The following is a 19,954-nucleotide window of genomic DNA, read 5'->3' on the forward strand; positions in this document are numbered from 1 at the left end:
TGCTGCTGGAACGCACTTGGACGTTCCCAGCTGGCATGATCTCCATCTGGCGATGGCTGATTCGTTACATGCCCCCCTGGCTAAGAACTGCACACACTGCAGGGGACTGACGCCTTGGAAAATCGTCTGTCGAGTAGGAAGCCTGTCATCTTCGTCATCCAGATAAATTACAAATATCTTAGGCATGGCTTGTAAATACAAGTAGTAATACAAAAAGAGAGAATCATTTTTTCGTGATTATATAAGCGTATGGATTTGTTCAGCAGGTGTTCTTAAAAAAAAAAAGTAATGGTTAGGGTTTTTTTCAGCAGTAACCTCTTGGAACTCTTACCATGTTTATTAGCCAAGTGTGGTCCTTTGTGTGGATTTTTTAAAAATGTTAAGGAGGAGCTGTGCCCACAGGGCAAAGATAGATATTTTTGCAAGCTTAGGTGAAACCCTAATTTGCAAAAAAAGACAAGCTTTTCTAAAACATGGGGGTGGGGTGCCTCCCAAGTCACAGACACATTGGGTAGCTTTGCAATAGCAACCCTGGACAACGCCTGACAATGGAAAAAGGTGAAGTGGGGGATAGTAGAGGGGGTGAAAGGAAACACAGGGTCAGTGAGAAAGGGAGGGAAGAGCCAGAGCAGGCAGTGATGGGCATGGGGGAAAGTGGAAGTCAGAGTGGTTGGTGAATTGGAGACAGTGACTGTGACGAAGTGTGGGTGGGTGAGAAGGCAGGCAGGACAGGAAGATCAGGACCGAGGGCGGAAGGGAGGAGACTCCAGCTGCAGCAGATTGAAGGGAAAGGGGCAGTGGCTCAGTGATAGAGCATCTGCTTGGCATTTCCCTGGGCCTGTTCAGCTGGACTTCTTGGGAGTCAGTCAGTCACTTGGCCGGCTGGCCTCTGAGGCCACAGCAGCTGGAGCTGGAGCACAGGGCTTGTGCCTAGTGGACTGGTTGGTCCAGCAATGCAGCCTTCTCAGGCCTCAGCCTCAATAGGTTGAGAAGTGACCTGTCTCCGCACCATCTGCTGGCAAGTGCTGAGGCTCCTGAGACTAGGCTGTGCCTTGGCTGGAATCCTGTGATGACTCGGGACTCTGTGGGTTTACAGCGGGGCCTGCGTGCAGCCAGTCTACCGATTTGCCTCCTTTGTGCCACCTCCGCCTGGGCCTTCACCACCATTCCTGCAGAGTGTCAGAAGATCATGAGGGGCTGCGGGCCTGGATAGGTTTCCTATCTTGCAGAGGCCTAGTAGTTATCTTGGGCTGGCAGTGTGGGCTCATTAGCAAGCTCTGGCAGGGTGGCTTCTGGCCCCAGAATTCAGATTAAAAGTTTAAAAATATTGCAAGGGGGGGACAGTTTAAATGCCCCCAAATGGACAGGATTGACCAAGATCTAATGAAACCTTGTAAGATCATGGGTGGCATCCTTGGGTTGCCAAGCAGCCCCATCATGGACAAGGGACGAGGGGGCTCAGCTAGAGGAAATAAAGCAGTGGCTGCCAAACAGTGGGGGCAAGGGCAAAAGGGAGAGAGAGTGTTTGGAACAGGAAAGGGGAGGGAGTCAGTGGGGGAGAGCAGGACAAGGGAAAGAGAGCGGCAGGCATGGATAAAGGGCGAGAGAGGGCCTGTTGGCAGGTAGTAAAGAGGAGAGGAAATAGCAGAGGGCAGAAAAAATTGGGAGACGGTGGGGAGCAGATGATATTTCCTGCCCGTGCGTCCTTACTTGCATTTTATGCTTTTTGCTTGTTGACTACTGTAGCAGTGCCCTTCAGTGGTGATCACATAATATCTTCTGCACTATATTTTGTTAGTAATTCCTTGGGGAGTCCCGCTTTCACTTCAATTTGTTATACAGTTGTGCTGTTTTCTTCCAATAAGATAGATAATGTTCCTTGACACCACTAATGGTCTGACAAAATCTCTCTTAATTTACAGGATGAGTTTGATCCCTTCAAGGGTACTTCCACTTCAAGAAGAAACAGACGATAACTTCACAGTCTGTTGTCTGGAAGGATATTGGAAAAAAAGGAAGCAAAAACCTTTCCCATGTTCACTAAAGGAATCCTAAGAAATATTCAGCTCCTTCCAAACCATTTAACTGTTGGTTACATGTTGCTTTGAAATGTTTTGCTTCCTTTATGGAAGATTAGTTGTTACTGATCGTGTCTATGCAGTATCACTCAAAGTGCTTGAGAATACTCAATGGAACTGACCGTCTCCAAGAGCAGAACCCCCCCCCTTTTTTTTTTTAAGGAAGGAAATCTGCCAAGAAGTCAATTAGGTATCTTTTTTCTATTGCACAGAAACATTAATGGATCCCCCACCCTTTAATATTATGGAAGAATAAATTAGAATGGCATATGTGACATGGTTCAAGAATAGTGGTTCCCCCCTCCCACTACAGATCTCTTACTTTTCCCTCATATTTTTTCCTGGGGAGTCCCCCAGGTGCACCATTTCAGGGGGCTATTTTGGACCACAGCAGGAGAGATGTGACAAGGAAAATCTGCTCTGCTGATGGACATGATCCATGGGATCCAAGCCAGTATTCAGAAGAGCCTGGGGGTATCTTTGGGCTCACATGTTGCACCTTGAATTTCCCCCACTTTTATGGTTTGCTACGCACATCCAAACCAGCAGACTACAGTTTATGCTTTCCCTATAAACTATTGTTTGCAATCCTAGTATGACGTTTTGGATGCAGTGGCAAGTTGTTAGTTGCAAAAGCAGAATCAGACTTATTATTGGCTGCCCTTGGAAAGGAGGGGAGCATAAGCTTGAGCATCCTCCGGGTTCAGCCACATAGCAGCAAATTATGGTTTGCTCTTTACATTTGAACCATGCCTGGATGTGCTAATGGGCAATTTTCTTGCTGTCCAGGCCTTTACACATTTCAGTCAGGAAGGGATTTTGTATGACTTTAAAATGGTTTCTAAGGCAATATTGATACAACATAAATCTGGCTCTGTTTTTAAATTTTGCGTAGCCTGTGAAGTACTTGGACATAACATTTTATTCTTCCTTATGAACCTGTTTATGATTTATAAGCACTTTTAAGCATGAAGGGCTGTGCATATATACATAGCTGTAGGATTATGGATGTACAGAAGTGTTTCCCTAGGAATCACAACGTAGGCTGTCTTTGTTGATCTGACACTTGGTTGGATGCCTATAGCTATAAAAGAACTTGGCATGAATTTTACAGCTGTGACCAAAAGCAGTGAATTGAAATGTTCCATGCCAGTGTGCAGCTCCCGTTTTGTAATTTCACTTACCACTGCTTGTTATTCTGCTTTGTGCCCCATCTCAGATAACTTCTGTTGTTTTGGTAACTTGGGAAAAAGCAGCATAACAAGGCGCTGTACAAGGATCGGTTCCAGTATTTCCAACATGTAGTGAGTCAGTTTGGAGGGATATGATATATTTTCATATGGAAAGTTAATCTTGTATTTTTATAGATATTTTAACAATTCTGAAAAAGGGGGTTGGGAAACAAGTAATGTTAAATGTGTATGTAATTTCTTTTATATTTTTCTCTCCTATGTATTTGATCAAGATTTCTGTTTGTTTAGAATATTCAGGGATTTGGGTTTGTTCTGATTGAACAAGGAAGCAAATTAAAGGCCTTTGATGATGTAATAAAGAAAAAATGTGTGGTAGCTATTGCATCCTACTATATAAAAGGTTAAGCGTATTCAAGACAACTCACTTCCTACCCTGGTGCACCTCTAGAGGGCGCTGCTATGGAGGGAAGCCGAGATGAAGCAGCCAGACCTCCAGAGAGTGTGCCATGGTGGGAAGCCCGGTCCAGGAGCAGGTGTGGAGCAGACAGCAATGCCTGCCCTCTACCTTCACCCAGCTGGGATCAGGAGCAGAGCAGGTGGCAATGTTGCCCCCCTGCCGTCACCCAGCTGGGGATCAGGAGTGGAGCAGGTGGCAGTGGCCATCCCCCATCTTCACCCACCTAGGATCAAGAGCGGAGCAGGTGGCAATGCCTATCCCCCATCTCCACCAGCTGGGATCAAGAGCAGAACAGGTGGCAATGTCCGCTCCCCGCATTCACCCAGCTGGGATGCAGAGCAAAGAAGGTGCCAATGCCCGCCCCCTGCCTTCACACATTTGGGATCAGGGGTGGAGCAGATGGCAATGCCTGGCTGCCACATTCACCCAGCTGGGATCAGCTGGGAGTGGAGCGGGTGGCAGTGCCCGCTTGCTGCCTTCACCCAGCTGAGATCAGGCGCAGAGCAGGTGGCAATGCCTGCCCACCCAGCATGGATCAAGCATGGAACGGGGAAATACCCGCTCTCTGCCTTTATCAAGCTGGAATCAGGAGCAGTGCAGGTGGCGATGCCTGGCCCTCGCATTCACCCAGCTGGGATCAGGAGTGGAGCAGGTGCCAATGCCCACCCACCGCCTTCACTCAGCTGTGATCAGGCACAGAGTACGTGGCAATGCCCACCCACCCTTTCTCCAGCTAGAATCAGGCACAGGGCAAGGGGATACCCGCTCTCTGCCTTCACACAGCTGGGATCAAGAGTGGAGTAGGTAGCAATGCTCGCGCGCCCCCCGCTATCACCCCACTGAGGTCAGGAGCGAAGCAGGTGGCAATGCCCATCCCCTCTTTACCCAGCTCAGATCAAGAGAAAAGCAGGTGGCAAGGCCGGCTCCCCCCTTCACCAGGCTGAGATCAGCAGAGGAACAGGTGGGAATGCCCGCCCCTGACTTCACCCAGCTGGAATCAGGAGCACAGCATGTGGCAATGCCAGCCTCCTGCCTTCACCCAGCTGGGATCAGGAGCGAAGCAGGTAGAAATGTCGCCCCCCCCTTAACCCAGATGGGATCAAGAGTGGAGCAGGTGGCAATGCCTGCCCCCACCTTCACCCAGACGGGATCAAGAGCAGAGCAGGTGGCAATGCCTGTCTCCCCTTCATGTGGCTGGGACCAAGCATGCCCACTGCCTTCATGCAGCCGGGATCAGGAGCGAAGCAGGTGGCAATACCCACCCCCTTCAGCCAGCCAGGATCAGGAGAGGACCAGGCGGCAATGCACATACCTCCACCCACCTTGTTGACTCAGCTGGGATCAGGCGTAGAGCAGGAGGCAATGCCTGCCGATCCTTCACCCGGCTGGGAACAGGTGCAGAGCAGGCAGCAATGCACGGTCCCCTGGGATCAGCAGTGGAGCAGGCGACACAATACCAACCCCCCTTCACCCAGCTGGGATCAGCTGCGGAGTAGGAGGGAATGACTGCCCCTCTTCACCCAGCCGAGATCAGGAGCTGAGCCGGTGGCAATGCCTGTTCCCTTCACCTGGACAGGATCAGGAGTAGAGTGGGTGGCAATGTCCGCCTCCTTCAGCCTCCTGAGGAGGATGGAATGCCCCCCTGCCTGGCCTCCCCTTTCTAGAGCCTGTTGTATTTTTTCCCACAACTGGCTTTGTTGCTAGCCTAAAATAAGGTGCCTTGTTTTCTTTTGATTTTTCTGGGTTGTTTTCATTTTCTGAAGCCTTGATATTCTTTCTGTGCTTCACTTTTTGGTCTTCTAGCCTATTATTCATAGGAGCTGGAATATAGATGAGTACCAGAATCTATTACCCTCTGAACAACTATTCTGAAGAAAAGCCAGGATATATTAAACTTTTATTGTCTTTTCACCAGATGGGAGAGAAGACTGCCCCACATTGCCTGAAAAGGCATCTCCGTTTGCTATCCAGTCACCCCCTTGCTTACTGGGTCAAGGTGGGTCAAGGGTCCATATGGAAACTGATTACAACTGGGTTACCTACTGGAGAGATGGGAAAAACTGCATTCCTAGCTATATAACACAAAATGACAATTTCACAATATGAGTTTGTTTCTGTGTGTATCAAAATGAACCATAAGTATTTGTTTACTGCCAGATCTGTGAGTTTGTCTCTTATTGACAGACAGGAGCCATGGATGCAAAAATACTTTCTTCTGACCATGCTTTATTTAGTCTTGGCCCTGAATAACACAAAATATTTTTCACCCTAACCTAGAAATAAAGAGGTATGCAAAAATCACAATCTATTATGGTTTAGTAATGGATTTTAATGTATTTCCCTATAAAGACTGCTTTGTGAAGGTCCGTGGACAATGCATGCAAGTTGTGTGTATGCTTTTCATATATAAAGGGTCTGGCTTATTAAAAACTCAGAACTTATGATTGGTTGTGTAAATGAATAAAAATTATTTCAAAGGTATTCTATTTACATTTTAAAATGCCTGCTTTGTTGATGGAAGATACTAGTTGATCGAAGGTACAGATGTTTTATCAAGGAGACAGACACTCCTATAGATATGTAGTATGATGATGGACAGCGCTGGTAGTGGGCGAGTATTTGCTGGAGCCCACAGACTGTCACTGGTGATCTCCGCACTCTTTCTTACTGGTGTGCACATGTGAACTATGGTCCCCTATTCAGACGAACAGCAGGAATCTTTTCATGTGATCTTTATATGCACTGATTTAATAAATATATGAATTAAGAACTAATGGCATGGACCCCATAAACCAACAGCGGAAAGAGACGATAGTCCAGGTTCTTCCTCACCTTCCCCTCTCCCCATGGAGCCCTTTCAGACTCCAGGAAAGTTGATTTCTGGGTTGAATGGCTGTAGGGAGGAGGGAAAAGGGAACAAACTCGGCCTTTCTGCCTCTTATGTGAGCAGATCTCCTCCTCAGCACCATCAATGAACTTTTCCAGGGTCAAGTTGCTCCAGAGAGTAGGAGAAGGGTGGGGTGGAGTGGAAATCTACAGTCTTTGCATCTGTGCAATGCAGGATCCAAGTCAGTGCCTAGAAGGAACAAGCATTTGACCTGCCAGCCTCCCCCATGCCATCTCAGATGTTTTTCCAGGTTGGTGAAATTAAGCAGTAATAATGGAAAACTTGGTACATTCTCAAGGGTTTTGTCACTTTTTGGGTCTCTTGGAGGGCTTACTGATACCCTTTATGGCCTCTGAAGAAGTGAGCACTGACTCTCAAAAGCTGGAATCAATGTGAGTCCTTAAGAGGTACCAGAGGATTTCTGTTTTATTATGATAGTCTCTTGTCGGAGGACCTGGAGGAATGTCTGGAGGCAGCCCTGATTATAATACTGTGAAAAATGCGTTATTGCCCAGATCCAAAGAGTTTTGGGAGGAGTATGGAAGGGTTTGCATGGACAGCGAAGGCTGCTGAGCCATATCACAATGCATTCAAAACTTACTCAAAAGAGGCATTCTAGGGGCTCGGAGGTCTTGATGTTCAAGAAACATACATCCAAAGCCACATTGGGTACGCTGAATGTGTTGCAGGTGTCTTTGGATTCTTGCCATTGGTTAAACCCATGACTTCTTTCGTATACTTTATTAAGGCTTGCCCCTCTCCTAATTACACATATTTGTAAGTTGCACACACACAAAGTTGCCTTATACTGAATCAGACAATTGGTCAGTTAAGGTCAATATTGTCTTCTCAGACTAGCAGTGGCTTTCCAGCGTCTCGGGTAGAGGTCTTTCTCTTGACCTACTGCCTGGTCCTTTTCAACAAGATGCCGGGGAATGAACGGGAGACCTTCAGCATGCTAAGCATTCCATTGAGCCACAGCCCCTCTAAGCTGATGCCATTGAAAGCAATACGGTGATACACGTTAAAGAAATGCTCAAATTGCAGCCAACTGACTTTGTTAAATGGCATTGGGTGTCATCTGTTAAACAAATCTTTTTCTTAAGTCACAGAGAATATGAAATCCGCAGTGCTGGCTGTGTTAGAAAAGTATTAATACTGAATTACAAGCTTCACAGCCTTTTGGCTAAGATCGAGCATGTGTAGCCAAGCCACTTTTAATCCTGATGGAAGCAGCTGAAACTGTGCCCTCCCCCCTTAACCTCTTTTCAATAGCTGGCTATGGTGAAGGCTTAGGTGCTCCCACTTGATGCTGCGACCGGCCTACTGCTCACTTGAACCCGTGCATCTTAATTAGATTGTATAGTTGAACACTGAGCATCTGACCAGTTAAAGAGCTGCTGCTATTCACCAGAGAGAAAAAGAATGAAGCATTATAATAACTAATGGATTCTCTTTTTCCTTGGTATATGCTTGTGGGGAGGTGGGTATGGGAGCAGACAATAGACCACAGAGGGATGAGTTTAGATGACACGTCAGAGTAGAAACCTGTAAACCAATCGGCAGAGTTTCTAGGTATCCAGCTTCCCCAAGAGACAATTTGCTGACATGCTGTGTGAAATGTGCCTCGATTGTATGACAGACCTACAAAGATACAGCAATTCTCTGGGGCATCTACTGGTATTTTAGCAAGAGATTTCTGTATCTCATTCACAATCCTAAACATTACATCTCCTAAGCAGAGCACGTTTCGTTATGCATCTCGTCAACTGGGCAAACAATGCTTGGTGTTAGAGAGAGGTACTTCTGAATTTGAAAAGAAGAGGTGTTTTTTTTCCCAGAAATGGTTTTTTATTATATGTGTCTTTCCTTCCCTTTCTTGGTGAATGCTCTTGAGAGATCAGCAGTGGCCAACGGAAGTTTTGGAAGATCTGTTGAAATACCTAACATCTCTCTCTTTTTTTCTTGGACGAATTATACCCTTGTCGATTGGCAGAGCTTTTTGGAGGGGAGAAAATATGGAACGGGATCCCAAAATATTGTTGTGAAGTCCCTTCTTGTTGTGGCATACTCCTTTATCATAATATTCTCACTCTTCGGCAACGTCTTGGTCTGTCATGTTGTGATCAAAAACAAAAGGATGCATTTCGCAACCAGCCTCTTCATTGCGAATCTTGCTGTAGCAGACCTTATGATCACGTTTCTCAATACTCCATTTACTTTGGTAAGAACTTTGGGAAAATATATAAATTCTAATTTCTAAGATTACTTAAGGAAAGCATGCTCACATCTGGCTGTTTTGTTTATAGATATGTAACAGTTTCATGGCTGTCTGCTAAAGTTCTTTCCTCCCCCCGGCAAGGATTCTTTTTAGCAAATATGTGACAATGCAATAATTTTTTAAAATTAAATGTAGTTTTACAGTTGTATTAGGTGCTTTATAACAAAGAATGATAACTGAGAGCATATTAGCTCAGTGTATATTTTTGGTGAGACTTCCAAGAAAAGAGGTACGTTACTCTTAACTGTTTATGCCACTGCAAACCACTTATATTCAAAAGTGTTATGGGACCTTTTTGTTTGCTTGTTTTGGTTATAAGTGTTCCGAGGGCATGAGGCACAATCCACTGGTAGAGTCGAAGTGAAAAGGGGCTTACAGAACTGTGGGGAAATGGCCATAGTTGTGTATATAAAGCATGTTTAGCAAGCATCTGTGTAGTTTTTGTCAGTTACTCAAAAGTTGAGCAAGGTTTGAGTCCAGTGGCACCTTAAAGTCCTAAAAGTACTACTGGACTTGAACCTTGCTCATCTACTGCAGACCAGTATGACTATCCACCTGAAACTGTCTTCAAAGGTTGAAGGAGAGCATTGTAAAGGTCTCTGTGCAGGGAATAAAGCTGGTTTGGGCTCATGTTTGCAGAACAGGCAGTGTTGTGTAGTGGTTAGCATGTCAGAGGAGGACCTAGGGACTCCTGGGTTCAAATGTCTATTCAGTCATGAATCTGATCTAGGGGCCAGTCATAGTCTTGGAGATTAAACCTCACAGGGTTGTGAGGATAAAACACAGGAGAGGAATTGCCCATAGCTGCTGGGAGGAAACACAGGATAAAAATGTATAGATGCAACAACCAGTGAGGGAGCCCCTTCGAAAGTCAGTCAAATTTGGTAGAATGGTTGTTGTGGATTTTCCGGGCTGTATAGCTGTGGTCTTGGCATTGTAGTTCCTGACATTTCGCCAGCAGCTGTGACTGGTATCTTCAGAAGTGTAGCACCAAAAGACAGAGATCTCTCAGTGTCACAGTGTGGAAAAGAAGTTGGCAGGTAATTTATATCTACTCAGGAAGGTAGGGTTGGGCTGAGTCATCCTATAAGAGTTTCCCAGGGTGTGGAATGCTAATGGAGGGAGGCTTCACTGTATCCTGAGGAGGTTCTTTTGCATATGGATTGGTGCGTGATATGCTAATCTTCTCTACAGGGCTATTGTCGGGTATAGAGTATTTTGTTAGCCTGGTGTTTTTCAGGACTGGAAACCATGCTCTATTCATTCTTAAGGTCTCTTCTTTCCTGTTGAAATTGTGCTTATGCTTATGAATTTCGATGGCTTCCCTGTGCAATCTGACGAAGTAGTTGGAAGTGTTGTCCAGTATTTTAGTGTCCTGGAATAGGATACTGTGTCCTGTTTGAGTTAGGCTATGTTCAGCCACTGCTGATTTTTCTGGATGGCCAAGTCTGCAGTGTCTTTCATGTTCTTTTATTCTTGTCTGGATGCTACACTTTGTGGTCCTGATGTAAACTTGTCCACAGCTGCAGGATATATGGTATACTCCTGCAGAAGTGAGGGAATCTCTACTGTCTTTTGCTGAACGTACCATCTGTTGTATTTTTCGGGTGGGTCTGAATACTGCTTGAAGGTTGTGCTTTTTCATAAGCTTTCCCATCTGATCAGTGATTCCTTTGATATATGGCAAAAACACTTGTCCTGTGGGAGACTGTTTTTCCTTGGTTGTGTGATTTATCCTTGGTTTAATTGCTCTTCTGATTTCATTTCTGGAGTAGCCATTTGCTTGAAGTGTGTGGTTTAGATGATTAGTTTCCTTGTTGAGAAAGTGCGGTTCACATATCCGGAGAACCATCGTTCTCCGGCCGTGAAAGCCTTCGACAATACAAATTTGGTAGAAGTTTCTCATTTTTGAGTTAATTTCCATCCGTTTAATAGAGTTGCTTGATCAGCATCTCAGGCAAAGAGGATGTACCATGCTACAGCACTTCCATTAATTATTTCTCTAGCCTTAGATCAGACGACTGCAATACAGTCTTCATGGGGCTGCATGAAAAAATTTGGAAGCTTCAATGAATGTCAAATGAGACTGTCCATCTTTTAATTGCAGGGAGCCACTTCAAATGCATTGCATTGTTTTGAAGCGTTTACATTGGTTTTTTATTTGCTTCTGTGTTCAGCATTACAGTGTTTTACAATCAGGGATCCACATACCTAAAGGATCCATTTCCCTAAGAACTCATGTGATGCTTTTCCAGTTAGTTTCTGCTCAAGGGTCCTAACCTGTGTACTTCTCCTCCATTAGATCTCAGACCTTCTCGGTCTTTGGATTAATTTTATGGGATGGTCTGCCAGAAGAAATTAAGAAGGCACCATCACTGTCAACTTATAAGAATATTTTTAAGACTGTCTTAAAAGAATGGATGTCTTGTACTTGGGAGGGGCAGAGAAAAGTAAGATTTTTTAAATGAAAAATATTAAAATGGGGAGAAGGGTAGAGTGGGAGTTTCATTACCTACCTTTGGCATTTCTGAAATCAGAAAGTCGAATTCAATTGAAACCGTATCTTTATGGTTCCCCATCAGAAATACAATCTGTGTGTGAAAGTGAACCCAAACCAATTTAGTTCCCTGCAGGTAGAGTTCTACAAAGGTTTTCTTCCCCCTTCTAGTAATTGACAGGAACTTCAAAGAACAGCTGAAAAAGAGCAGGAAAGAATTTTATGTTGGGCTTTGTGAGGTGCAGATGAAAGGGCAAAAGTCTATTTGCGCCAGAAGCGGACAAGACCCGACAGCTCAGCCTGGGGCAAATGAGAACTTGATCATGACTGCAGAAAGATAAATCTATTCTGGATTGAATTGTTCTCAGGCTCGCTTTGTAAACAGCACGTGGATATTCGGGAAGGGGATGTGCCACGTCAGTCGCTTTGCGCAATACTGCTCCCTCCACGTGTCGGCTTTCACCCTAACAGCCATCGCAGTGGACAGACATCAGGTGAGTTCTTCTTCTGTGCTGAATGGCAATGAGTGGACCTGGTTTTCTTCTAAAAGCATCTTTCCTAGACAAGTTTTTCTCCATGACAAAGAGCCAGCACTTAAGTTTCAAAAGGCCATATCAGAAAAGATCAAATATCCTATACAATAACATTAATTAAGAGCCCCATGGCGCAGAGTGGTAAGCTGCAGTACTGCAGCCCAAACTCTGCTCACAACCTGAGTTCGATCCTGGCGGAAGCTGGGTTCAGTTAGCCAGCTCAAGGTTGACTCAGCCTTCCATCCTTCCAAGGTTGGTAAAATGAGTACTCAGTTGCCTGGGGGTGAAGTGTAGATGTCTGAGGAAGGCAATGGCAAACCACCCCGTAAAAAGTCTGCCAAGAAAATGTTGTGATGCGACATCCCCCATGGGTCAGTAATGACTCGGTACTTGCACGGGGGACTACCTTTACCTTACCTAATAATAATATTCAATTTATACACTGCCCTTCAGGGCAACTTAATATCCACTCAGAGTGGTTTACAAATTATGTCATTATTATCCCCACAACAAACACCCTGTGTGGTGGGTGGGGCTGAGAGAGCTCTAAGAACCTGTGGCTGGCCCAAGGTCAACTAGCTGGCTTCAGGTGGAGGAGTGGGGAATCAAACCTGATTCTCCAGATTAGAGTCTTGGCACTCTTAACCACTACACCAAACAAGTCATTCTCATGTAAAAAATCCCTGGGGAAAATCTCATAAACTCATGAAGCTCCTTTGTACTGAGCCAGCCCATTGGTCCATCAAGGTCTGTAGCCTCAGGGGTCTCAGATAGAGCTTTCACACCATCTCCTGCCTGTTCCTTTCAGCTGGAGATGCCAGAGTTTGAACCTGGGACCTCCCCCTCCATCCATATGCAGCTTGTGTTGTGACTTGAGGATATGCCGCATATCCCATCTGGACACATGTACATTGATGGCTGCAGGGTATGTGAGGCAGCCATCTTGTGGCAGATCTGGGTTCTGGAATCATACGGAAGCCATCTTTGTGTTCCCATGATGGAGGAAAGGCGAGATATAAAAATCTTAAACTATTTCCCCGTTTCCAAGGGCTAGAGTGGTGGGAGGCGATGGAAGAAAGGAGGCATTCAACAGACACACCCAAAGACCTACTAGCTCTGCCCCTTCCTCTCCTGAGGGAGGGACAATTGGAGACCCAGTATGGTACAGTGGTTAGAATGTAGGACTAGGAACTTGGGGCACCTGGGTTCGAATCCCACTTGGCCATGAAGGTCCACTAGAGTGACCTTGTGCCATCACACCCTCAACCTAACTCACAGGGTTATGGTGAGGAGAAAATGGAGGAGAAGAGGAACCACATGCACCACCCTGCACTTCGTGGAGGGAAGGGTAGGATAGAAATATGCTAGACAGAAAGTTGTAGGCACTAGGGCCATGGGGACACATTGAGCAAGTACAAGGAATGTCCTCCCATGATGAGAAGCAGCCCTTCCTTTCATCAAGCGAGGTTCATAACTGCTTTTCTTTCAATAATTATAATAATAACAACATCAACAATAAGAGCTTCAATTTATATATTGCCCTTCAGGACAACTTAATGCCACACCCAGAGCGGTTTACAAAGTGTGTTGTTATTCGTTCGTTCGTTCATTTGTTTGTATATGTGTTTGTGTTTGTGTTTATTTGTTTATTTGTTTATGTCATTTATAATCCGCCTTTCTCACTGAGACTCAAGGTGGATTACACAGTATGAGATTGGTACAATCAGTATCAAGTACATTTCAATACAGTATCAAGGACATTTCCATAAACAATGCCATAGGGTAAATAGATACAAGTTTAAAAGACATAGTATTAACAAGAATCCAATACAGAGTAGAAAAAATACTGAAGCAGAATATCAATTCTAGGACTAACATTAGACAACATGGAGCACTGGTGGTACATAGGAGTACATATTTAAAGCAGCAGATAATATGTAAGGCAACACAGGGATGAAGTCTCTGGTCCCTAACTCATTAGCGAAGATCTGAGACTCCATCCCTACAATACAGCCCTCCCATTTGAGTAAAAAGCCTTTTTGAATAGTTCAATTTTGCATACTATCCTCATGACAAATCACCCTGTGAGGTGGGTGGGGCTGAGAGGGCTTTGAGAGAGCTGTGACTGAGCCAAGGTCACCCAACTGGCTTCAAGCGGAAGAGTGAGGAATCAAACCCAGTTCTCTAGATTAGCATCCCGCTGCTCTTATCCACTACACCAAAAATGTAAAAATCTTGTCTTTTATGTGTCAAGTTAAAATAAAAGCAAATGGATACTGTTCAAATTAATTATGTGAAATGTTTACATATAGGTGGTAATGCATCCCCTTAAACCTCGGATTTCCACTACCAAAGGTCTCGTTTCTATTGGCGTCATATGGATCATGGCCGCCTGCTTCTCTCTCCCACATGCGATCTATCAGAAGTTATTCATATTTGAATACAGGTAAGCGCGATGACTTCCCTTTGGCAAACATGAATGGATCTTTTCTCCAGCGACTGGTTAAAAACAGTTAGGGTAGGGGATTAAGTAGAAAAATGGTAGGAAGAAGGAAAGGGTTAAGAAGACCTTCTCCCCACATCAGTCTCTCAGACTGAAGTGTGGTCTTTACCCTGAATCTTTTTTTAATCCAAATGTTTCCTTTAAATTGTTGCTTGCAGAGAGGAAAGATGACATTGAGCAGAACCACAAGTGACAAAAGGCACAGGTTGGACACTTGTTAGCTTCCCTCAAGTTTTGATGGGAAATGTAGGCATCCTGGTCTTGAAGCTTGGCTCTCCGACTGCTGTCCAATGGACTTTTCAACTGTCACTTGTCCAACATTCCGCCAAGCTGCCTACATTTCCCATCAAAACTTGAGGGAAGCTGACAAGTGTCCAATCTGTGCCTTTTGTCACTTGTGGTTCTGCTCATTCTTAAACCAATTCAGATGTTGACCAGCAGGTTCAACATCCTGAGGTGTTGTAATGAGACTGTACCACTTCTGCAGCTGGTGGGGAGAGATGCATTTTTGTAGTCCTTTCTCTGTAAAAACAACCTCAGAAAATTAAAAATTACCATATAAAGATGAAAGGTGCTAGCCCACCCCTTTACATACTGTGCTAATTTTTCTGCATACAGAAAATGTAGGGGAACTTTTAATGAAAACTTTATCCACTGCCTGCAGTCTGAAGAAGTACAATCCATTCTTTCACTCTCCATGCTGCCACATCACATCCAGCTCAGACAGCTTAAAAGACAGCTGAAAGGACTCAGATAGATCTCAAAGGACTCTAGGATTACCTTTCAGATTTGGATGGAGGAGGATCACATTTGGGCCTCTGTAGCTGTGGCTGAGTGAGGACTTTTAACTGGTGGTTCCAGGGATTCAGCCGGGGGTCCTTCTGCATGCCCTGATCCACAGCCCTGCTCCTTAGTAACGGACATACAAAGCTGCCTCACACCATTGGATCTATCAAGGTCTATATTGTTTCATCCCTTGGTTCTCAGGCAGAGGCCTTTCACATAACTTGGTTTTCCTAAACCTTTGCGCCAGGAACGAGGGGAGGGGCTATGGCTCAGTGGAAGAACTTCTGCTTTGCATGCCGAAGGTCCCAGAGTCAATCCCCAGCATCTCCAGTTTAAAAGGACCAGGCAGCAGGTGATGTGAAAGACCTCTCCCTGAGTCCCTAGAAATCTGCTGCCAGTTCGAGTAGTCAATATTGACTTTGATGGACTGATGGTCTGATTCAGTATAAGGCTAGACTTATGAGGCTAGACTTCTCCCCTCATGACCACCACTACATGCACACCCTGGTTCCCTTCCTATTTATCACAGCCAGCCAATAGCATGCATGCTGTACACATAGTGAGGCTTAGCCAGCAACACTGCAGTGCAAGAGACTTCAGGATACTGTCTCAGGGGTTCCGCTTGGAGGCAGGAAGGGATGCAAGGAGCAGTCTATGTGGTCCATCGTAGATGTCTGGTAGACTAACTAGATTTATGCACAAACTGCATTGGTGGATAATTCCAGGTAAGATTGCCAAACTTAAAGCGGGTACAGACCCAAGCAAGCTCTTGCCTTTGGGGGAAGGGGAAGGGAGAGGTAGTCCTGCCCCAGAAATCAATTGTGTGCCAGGCTACTCTGTTTGGGATGAATGGTGTACTGTATGTACAACCCTCGAGGAAGTATACACATGAAACAAGCTGAAATACAGCCGGCCTCTTGTCAGGTCATCAGGGTCCTCCCCCCTGTGCAGGGTGTCCCCCTGAAGAGATTAATTAATCTTTTCTGATATCACTTACCTGTTGTTTCTGGTGATCTTCTATGCATCTGCAAAAGAAAAGAAAGGACTCTGAAAAGAAGGCTTATGAGTGATTGAGGGCCAAGCTACAAGTGAACAGACTCACGTGTATTCCTCTCTGTGCACTTACCATTCACTTGCACTCCACTTGATCAAGTGGAGCGCTAGTGAATGGCAAGTGAACAGGGAGGAATATTGTATATTTATTAACCTATTATGGATTGAGGATGAATTGTATATGGTCTATGAGATATATTTAATGATGTATTTATTATGTATTTATTATGAACTAGCATGCTATCACTATTGCACTTTATGAGACTATATCTTTGAAACATATTTATATATTTGTAACCCCTTGGCTGTGATATTCCACCCTTATACCTCAGATTAAATTTAAAGTGGGGCCTGGAGTTCTTCCAGAATTACTACTTATCTCTGAACTACAAAGATCCAAAATGCCAGCTTTGGCATCACATAAGTACTGAGCTTCTTCCCTTCCCTAAATTCCACTGTCACCACCCCCAAATCTCCAACTATTTCCCAAGCCAGAACTGCCAAAATTGCTAGCTAAGCTTACTAAAGTTATTCATGTGAGAAGTGGCAAGAAATTGAATGCATCTTTTCTTCTAATGTAGTCCCCATTTATTCCTATATGTAAGCACTGGCATAATTCATTTATAGTCCTTTTGATGGCTTAGGGCCAAGCTGCAAGTGACGCCTGACACAGGTTGGACACTGGTCAGCTTCCCTCAAGTTTTGGCGGGAAATGTAGGCAGCTTGGTGGAATGTTGGACAAGTGACAGTTGAAAAGTCCATTGGACAGCAGTCGGAGAGCCAAGCTGCAAGACCAGGACGCCTACATTTCCCATCAAAACTTGAGGGAAGCTGACAAGTGTCCCACCTGTGTCATGCTTGGCCCTTAGTGCAAGGGAAAAATTTCTTTAAAGGTACTCTGCATTCAGGTTACGTTTCCCAACAGCCGTCAACCACAATGAACTAAGACACCAAAATAGTGATCCATAAAGAATAATGAGCTTTGTTAACAATAAAACCCAGATGCAATGCCATGTTCTGACATATGCATAAAGATCAGTCACAGCAGAGAATCTTATATACCTTTCAAAGCTAATTGTTTATAGAATAAAAAATCAAAGGTTAACACAGGGTTTATACAAATAATTCTTTGGAAATGCTGCCTTCAGGGATTATGGCACCTGATGAGTCTGGATGACAAGATGGTAAATTCTTCCTGATATAAACATGTCAAAAAGTACGGTGCCTTACTTCTTACAGTATGCATAAAAACCTCCCTGAGAGACTGTTTTCCAAGGCTATTTCTTGATTAGAGAAAAGGAAAACAAAGAACGTTGACATTCCTGTGACTACTGTAAGGTTACTATGACTTTCAATCTTATGACTTCTAATCAAAAGAAAGAATGTTCCCTGAATAAAGGATTCTAGCTTCTGTGTAAAAAGGTCTGCTTCAATAGAGCTCATATTTGGGTAAAAGGTTACAAAAATTCCCTAACACTTAGTCACATTGAGTTTGTTCCTTTGGAGATTTATACCCAGTTCCAAACTCTGCTCAAGGTACATGCTGGTTTAGGAATAACAGGTGGATATACAATTTCATATTTGTATATATATAGTTTTAGAAAATAATATTGCATTTTAAAAGTGAACAAAGAAACTGTGGTTTAAATGGAGTACAGTGATGTCTGCAGGCAGCCCTGTCCTCGTGATTCTCTTATTGTGGTACCCAACTGCTGATTTCACTTGTTCCGTCCTATCCCTGACTGCAGCCGGGAAGTCACCCGATACTTGTGCCTCCCCGATTTCCCTGAACCAGCTGATCTATTCTGGAAGTACCTGGACTTAGCAACATTCATTCTACTCTATATTCTGCCCCTCATCATTATCTCCATGACCTATATGAGTGTTGCCAAGAGACTCTGGCTCCGCAACGCCGTTGGGGATGTGACTGTAGAGCAATATTTTGCCCTTCAGCGAAAGAAAAAGACAACCATTAAGATGCTGATACTGGTGGTGGTGATCTTCGCTGTCTGCTGGTTCCCCCTGAACTGTTACGTTGTCCTCCTCTCCAGCCAAGTGATCCGCACCAACAATGCTCTCTATTTTGTTTTTCACTGGCTTGCCATGAGCAGCACTTGCTGCAACCCTTTTATATACTGCTGGCTCAATGAGAATTTCAGAGCAGAGTTGAAGAATTGCCTCAATGTCTGCCAGAAGATCCCAGGTTTTGGGGGCCAAAGGCCTCCGCCTTCTACTGCTCTGTCCTACAGAACAGCCTGGCCAGACAATAACAACTGCAAGGGGTCGCAGGTCTCCCGTGGCCTATTGGCATTCCAGTTCCAGTCAGGAAAAACGGACTTGATGTCTGTTGAGCCTATTGTTGCTATGCGTTGAATGCTGTGGTGAAGTAAGCAGTAAGAAAGAGAATGCGTTCCCAGATCAGTTGTCCTCCCAGGGAATGTCTGCTTGTTGGGGTGTAGGGTAAGATTTTCTTGCCTTTGTCTCTAAGAATGGCTTCTCATTGTATGCAACTCAGTGGAAACACTAATGAAATAAAGTCCTGTAATTTGTTGTGTGCTTCTTGAGACCATTGCCATGCCGTGCATTTGCATGCAATAAATATCTTTGTTTTCATATTTCCATGAGTCGCCCAATCTATTTGTATTATTTTTATTTATTGACTTCCTTTATACCCTGCCTTTATCCCCAATGGGGACTCAAAATGGCGTACATCATTCTCCTCTCCTCCGTTTTACCCTCACAACAACCCTGTGGAGTGGGTTTGGCTGAGAGTATGTGAATGGCCCAAGGTCACCATGTGAGCTTCCATTGCAGAGCAGGGATAAACCTGGGCCTCCCACACCCTAGTCTGACACTCAAACCACTACATCACACTGAGTCCTAAGTTTTCCCCTGCTTAGTTGCTACTCTCCCCTTTTTCAAAGCACTGTGTCAGTCCTTGGCAAGTAAATCCCCAAGTCCTCCACAGCAATCACACAGGGGAATTGGTTGAAGTAACTTTTATTAGAGATCTATTAGGTTCAAGGTGCTCAGACAGTGTAAATTGGCAGAAGTGACGTGTTGAGGGAAAGCCTGGTTAGTTATAGGCTAATGTCCCACCCCCAGGTTAGTAGCCCATTGAAATTCTGGCGCAAATGCCAGAGACAAAAAGCATCAGAGTTTAGACTACGATAAGCAACAATAGCACATTGGGTATGAAATCATCCCTGTTCTCAGGGAAGATACAATTCAGACGAGCTGCATCTGGTCTCAAGGCCGTTGGCTACAGAAGTGAAAGTGTTTAACTTCAAAGCAGAGATAACACACTGAACGTCCAAGTAACTGGCATTGAAAGGTACTCAGAACTCTTCATAGTGTCAGAGGATTAATAGGTTGCCCATAACATACACATAAAAACTATATACAGGAGGCACCTCCGCCTAACAAGGAACAGAAATAACAAAACAAACTGTATGTGTAGGAAAAATAATAAAATGACCAATCAAATATGCAAAACTACTTAGTAGTAATGTATTTAAGTACAGTGAGAAGAAAAAGTCAACAACATAATCCAAACATTGGGCCAAGCTACAAGTGACGAATGACACTTGAACAGCAAGTGTATTTCTCCCTGTTCACTTGCCCTCCACTCAATTCACTTGCTGTTCAAGTGTCATTCGTCACTTGTAGCTTGGCCCATAGTCAAA

At 44.5% G+C, this 19,954-nt stretch overlaps 2 protein-coding genes across 2 annotated transcripts in view; both read left to right on the forward strand.

Moving 5' to 3' along the window:
* The window catches only part of MRE11 (MRE11 homolog, double strand break repair nuclease), a 43,775-nt gene extending 37,557 nt beyond the window's left edge, over positions 1 to 6,218 (forward strand). Inside the window, exon 20 of the mRNA XM_054974320.1 lies at positions 1,923 to 6,218. Coding sequence (XP_054830295.1) covers positions 1,923 to 1,976 — 54 coding nt within the window. The 3' untranslated portion in view covers positions 1,977 to 6,218. The remainder of the gene's footprint in view (positions 1 to 1,922) is intronic.
* A 2,240-nt stretch (positions 6,219 to 8,458) lies between these two features.
* On the forward strand, positions 8,459 to 18,641 carry GPR83 (G protein-coupled receptor 83). The gene is made up of 4 exons (XM_054974465.1): positions 8,459 to 8,839; positions 11,762 to 11,887; positions 14,239 to 14,372; positions 18,017 to 18,641. Exons 1-4 carry the CDS (start codon positions 8,459 to 8,461, stop codon positions 18,639 to 18,641), a joined length of 1,266 nt encoding a protein of 421 aa, XP_054830440.1.
* The last annotated feature ends 1,313 nt before the right edge of the window (positions 18,642 to 19,954 follow it).

This window comes from Eublepharis macularius, chromosome 3, assembly GCF_028583425.1.
Source record: "Eublepharis macularius isolate TG4126 chromosome 3, MPM_Emac_v1.0, whole genome shotgun sequence".
In the NCBI taxonomy this organism is placed as follows: Eukaryota; Metazoa; Chordata; class Lepidosauria; order Squamata; family Eublepharidae; genus Eublepharis; species Eublepharis macularius.

What these genes read in the sequence shown, in the direction of transcription:
- GPR83 (XM_054974465.1), top strand. Translation starts at nt 8,459, where the DNA reads ATGGTTTTTTATTATATGTGTCTTTCCTTCCCTTTCTTGGTGAATGCT. An exon ending in TCAATACTCCATTTACTTTG is followed by an intron (nt 8,840 to 11,761) that starts GTAAGAACTTTG and finishes AATTGTTCTCAG; the next exon opens with GCTCGCTTTGTAAACAGCAC. An exon ending in TTATTCATATTTGAATACAG is followed by an intron (nt 14,373 to 18,016) that starts GTAAGCGCGATG and finishes CCCTGACTGCAG; the next exon opens with CCGGGAAGTCACCCGATACT.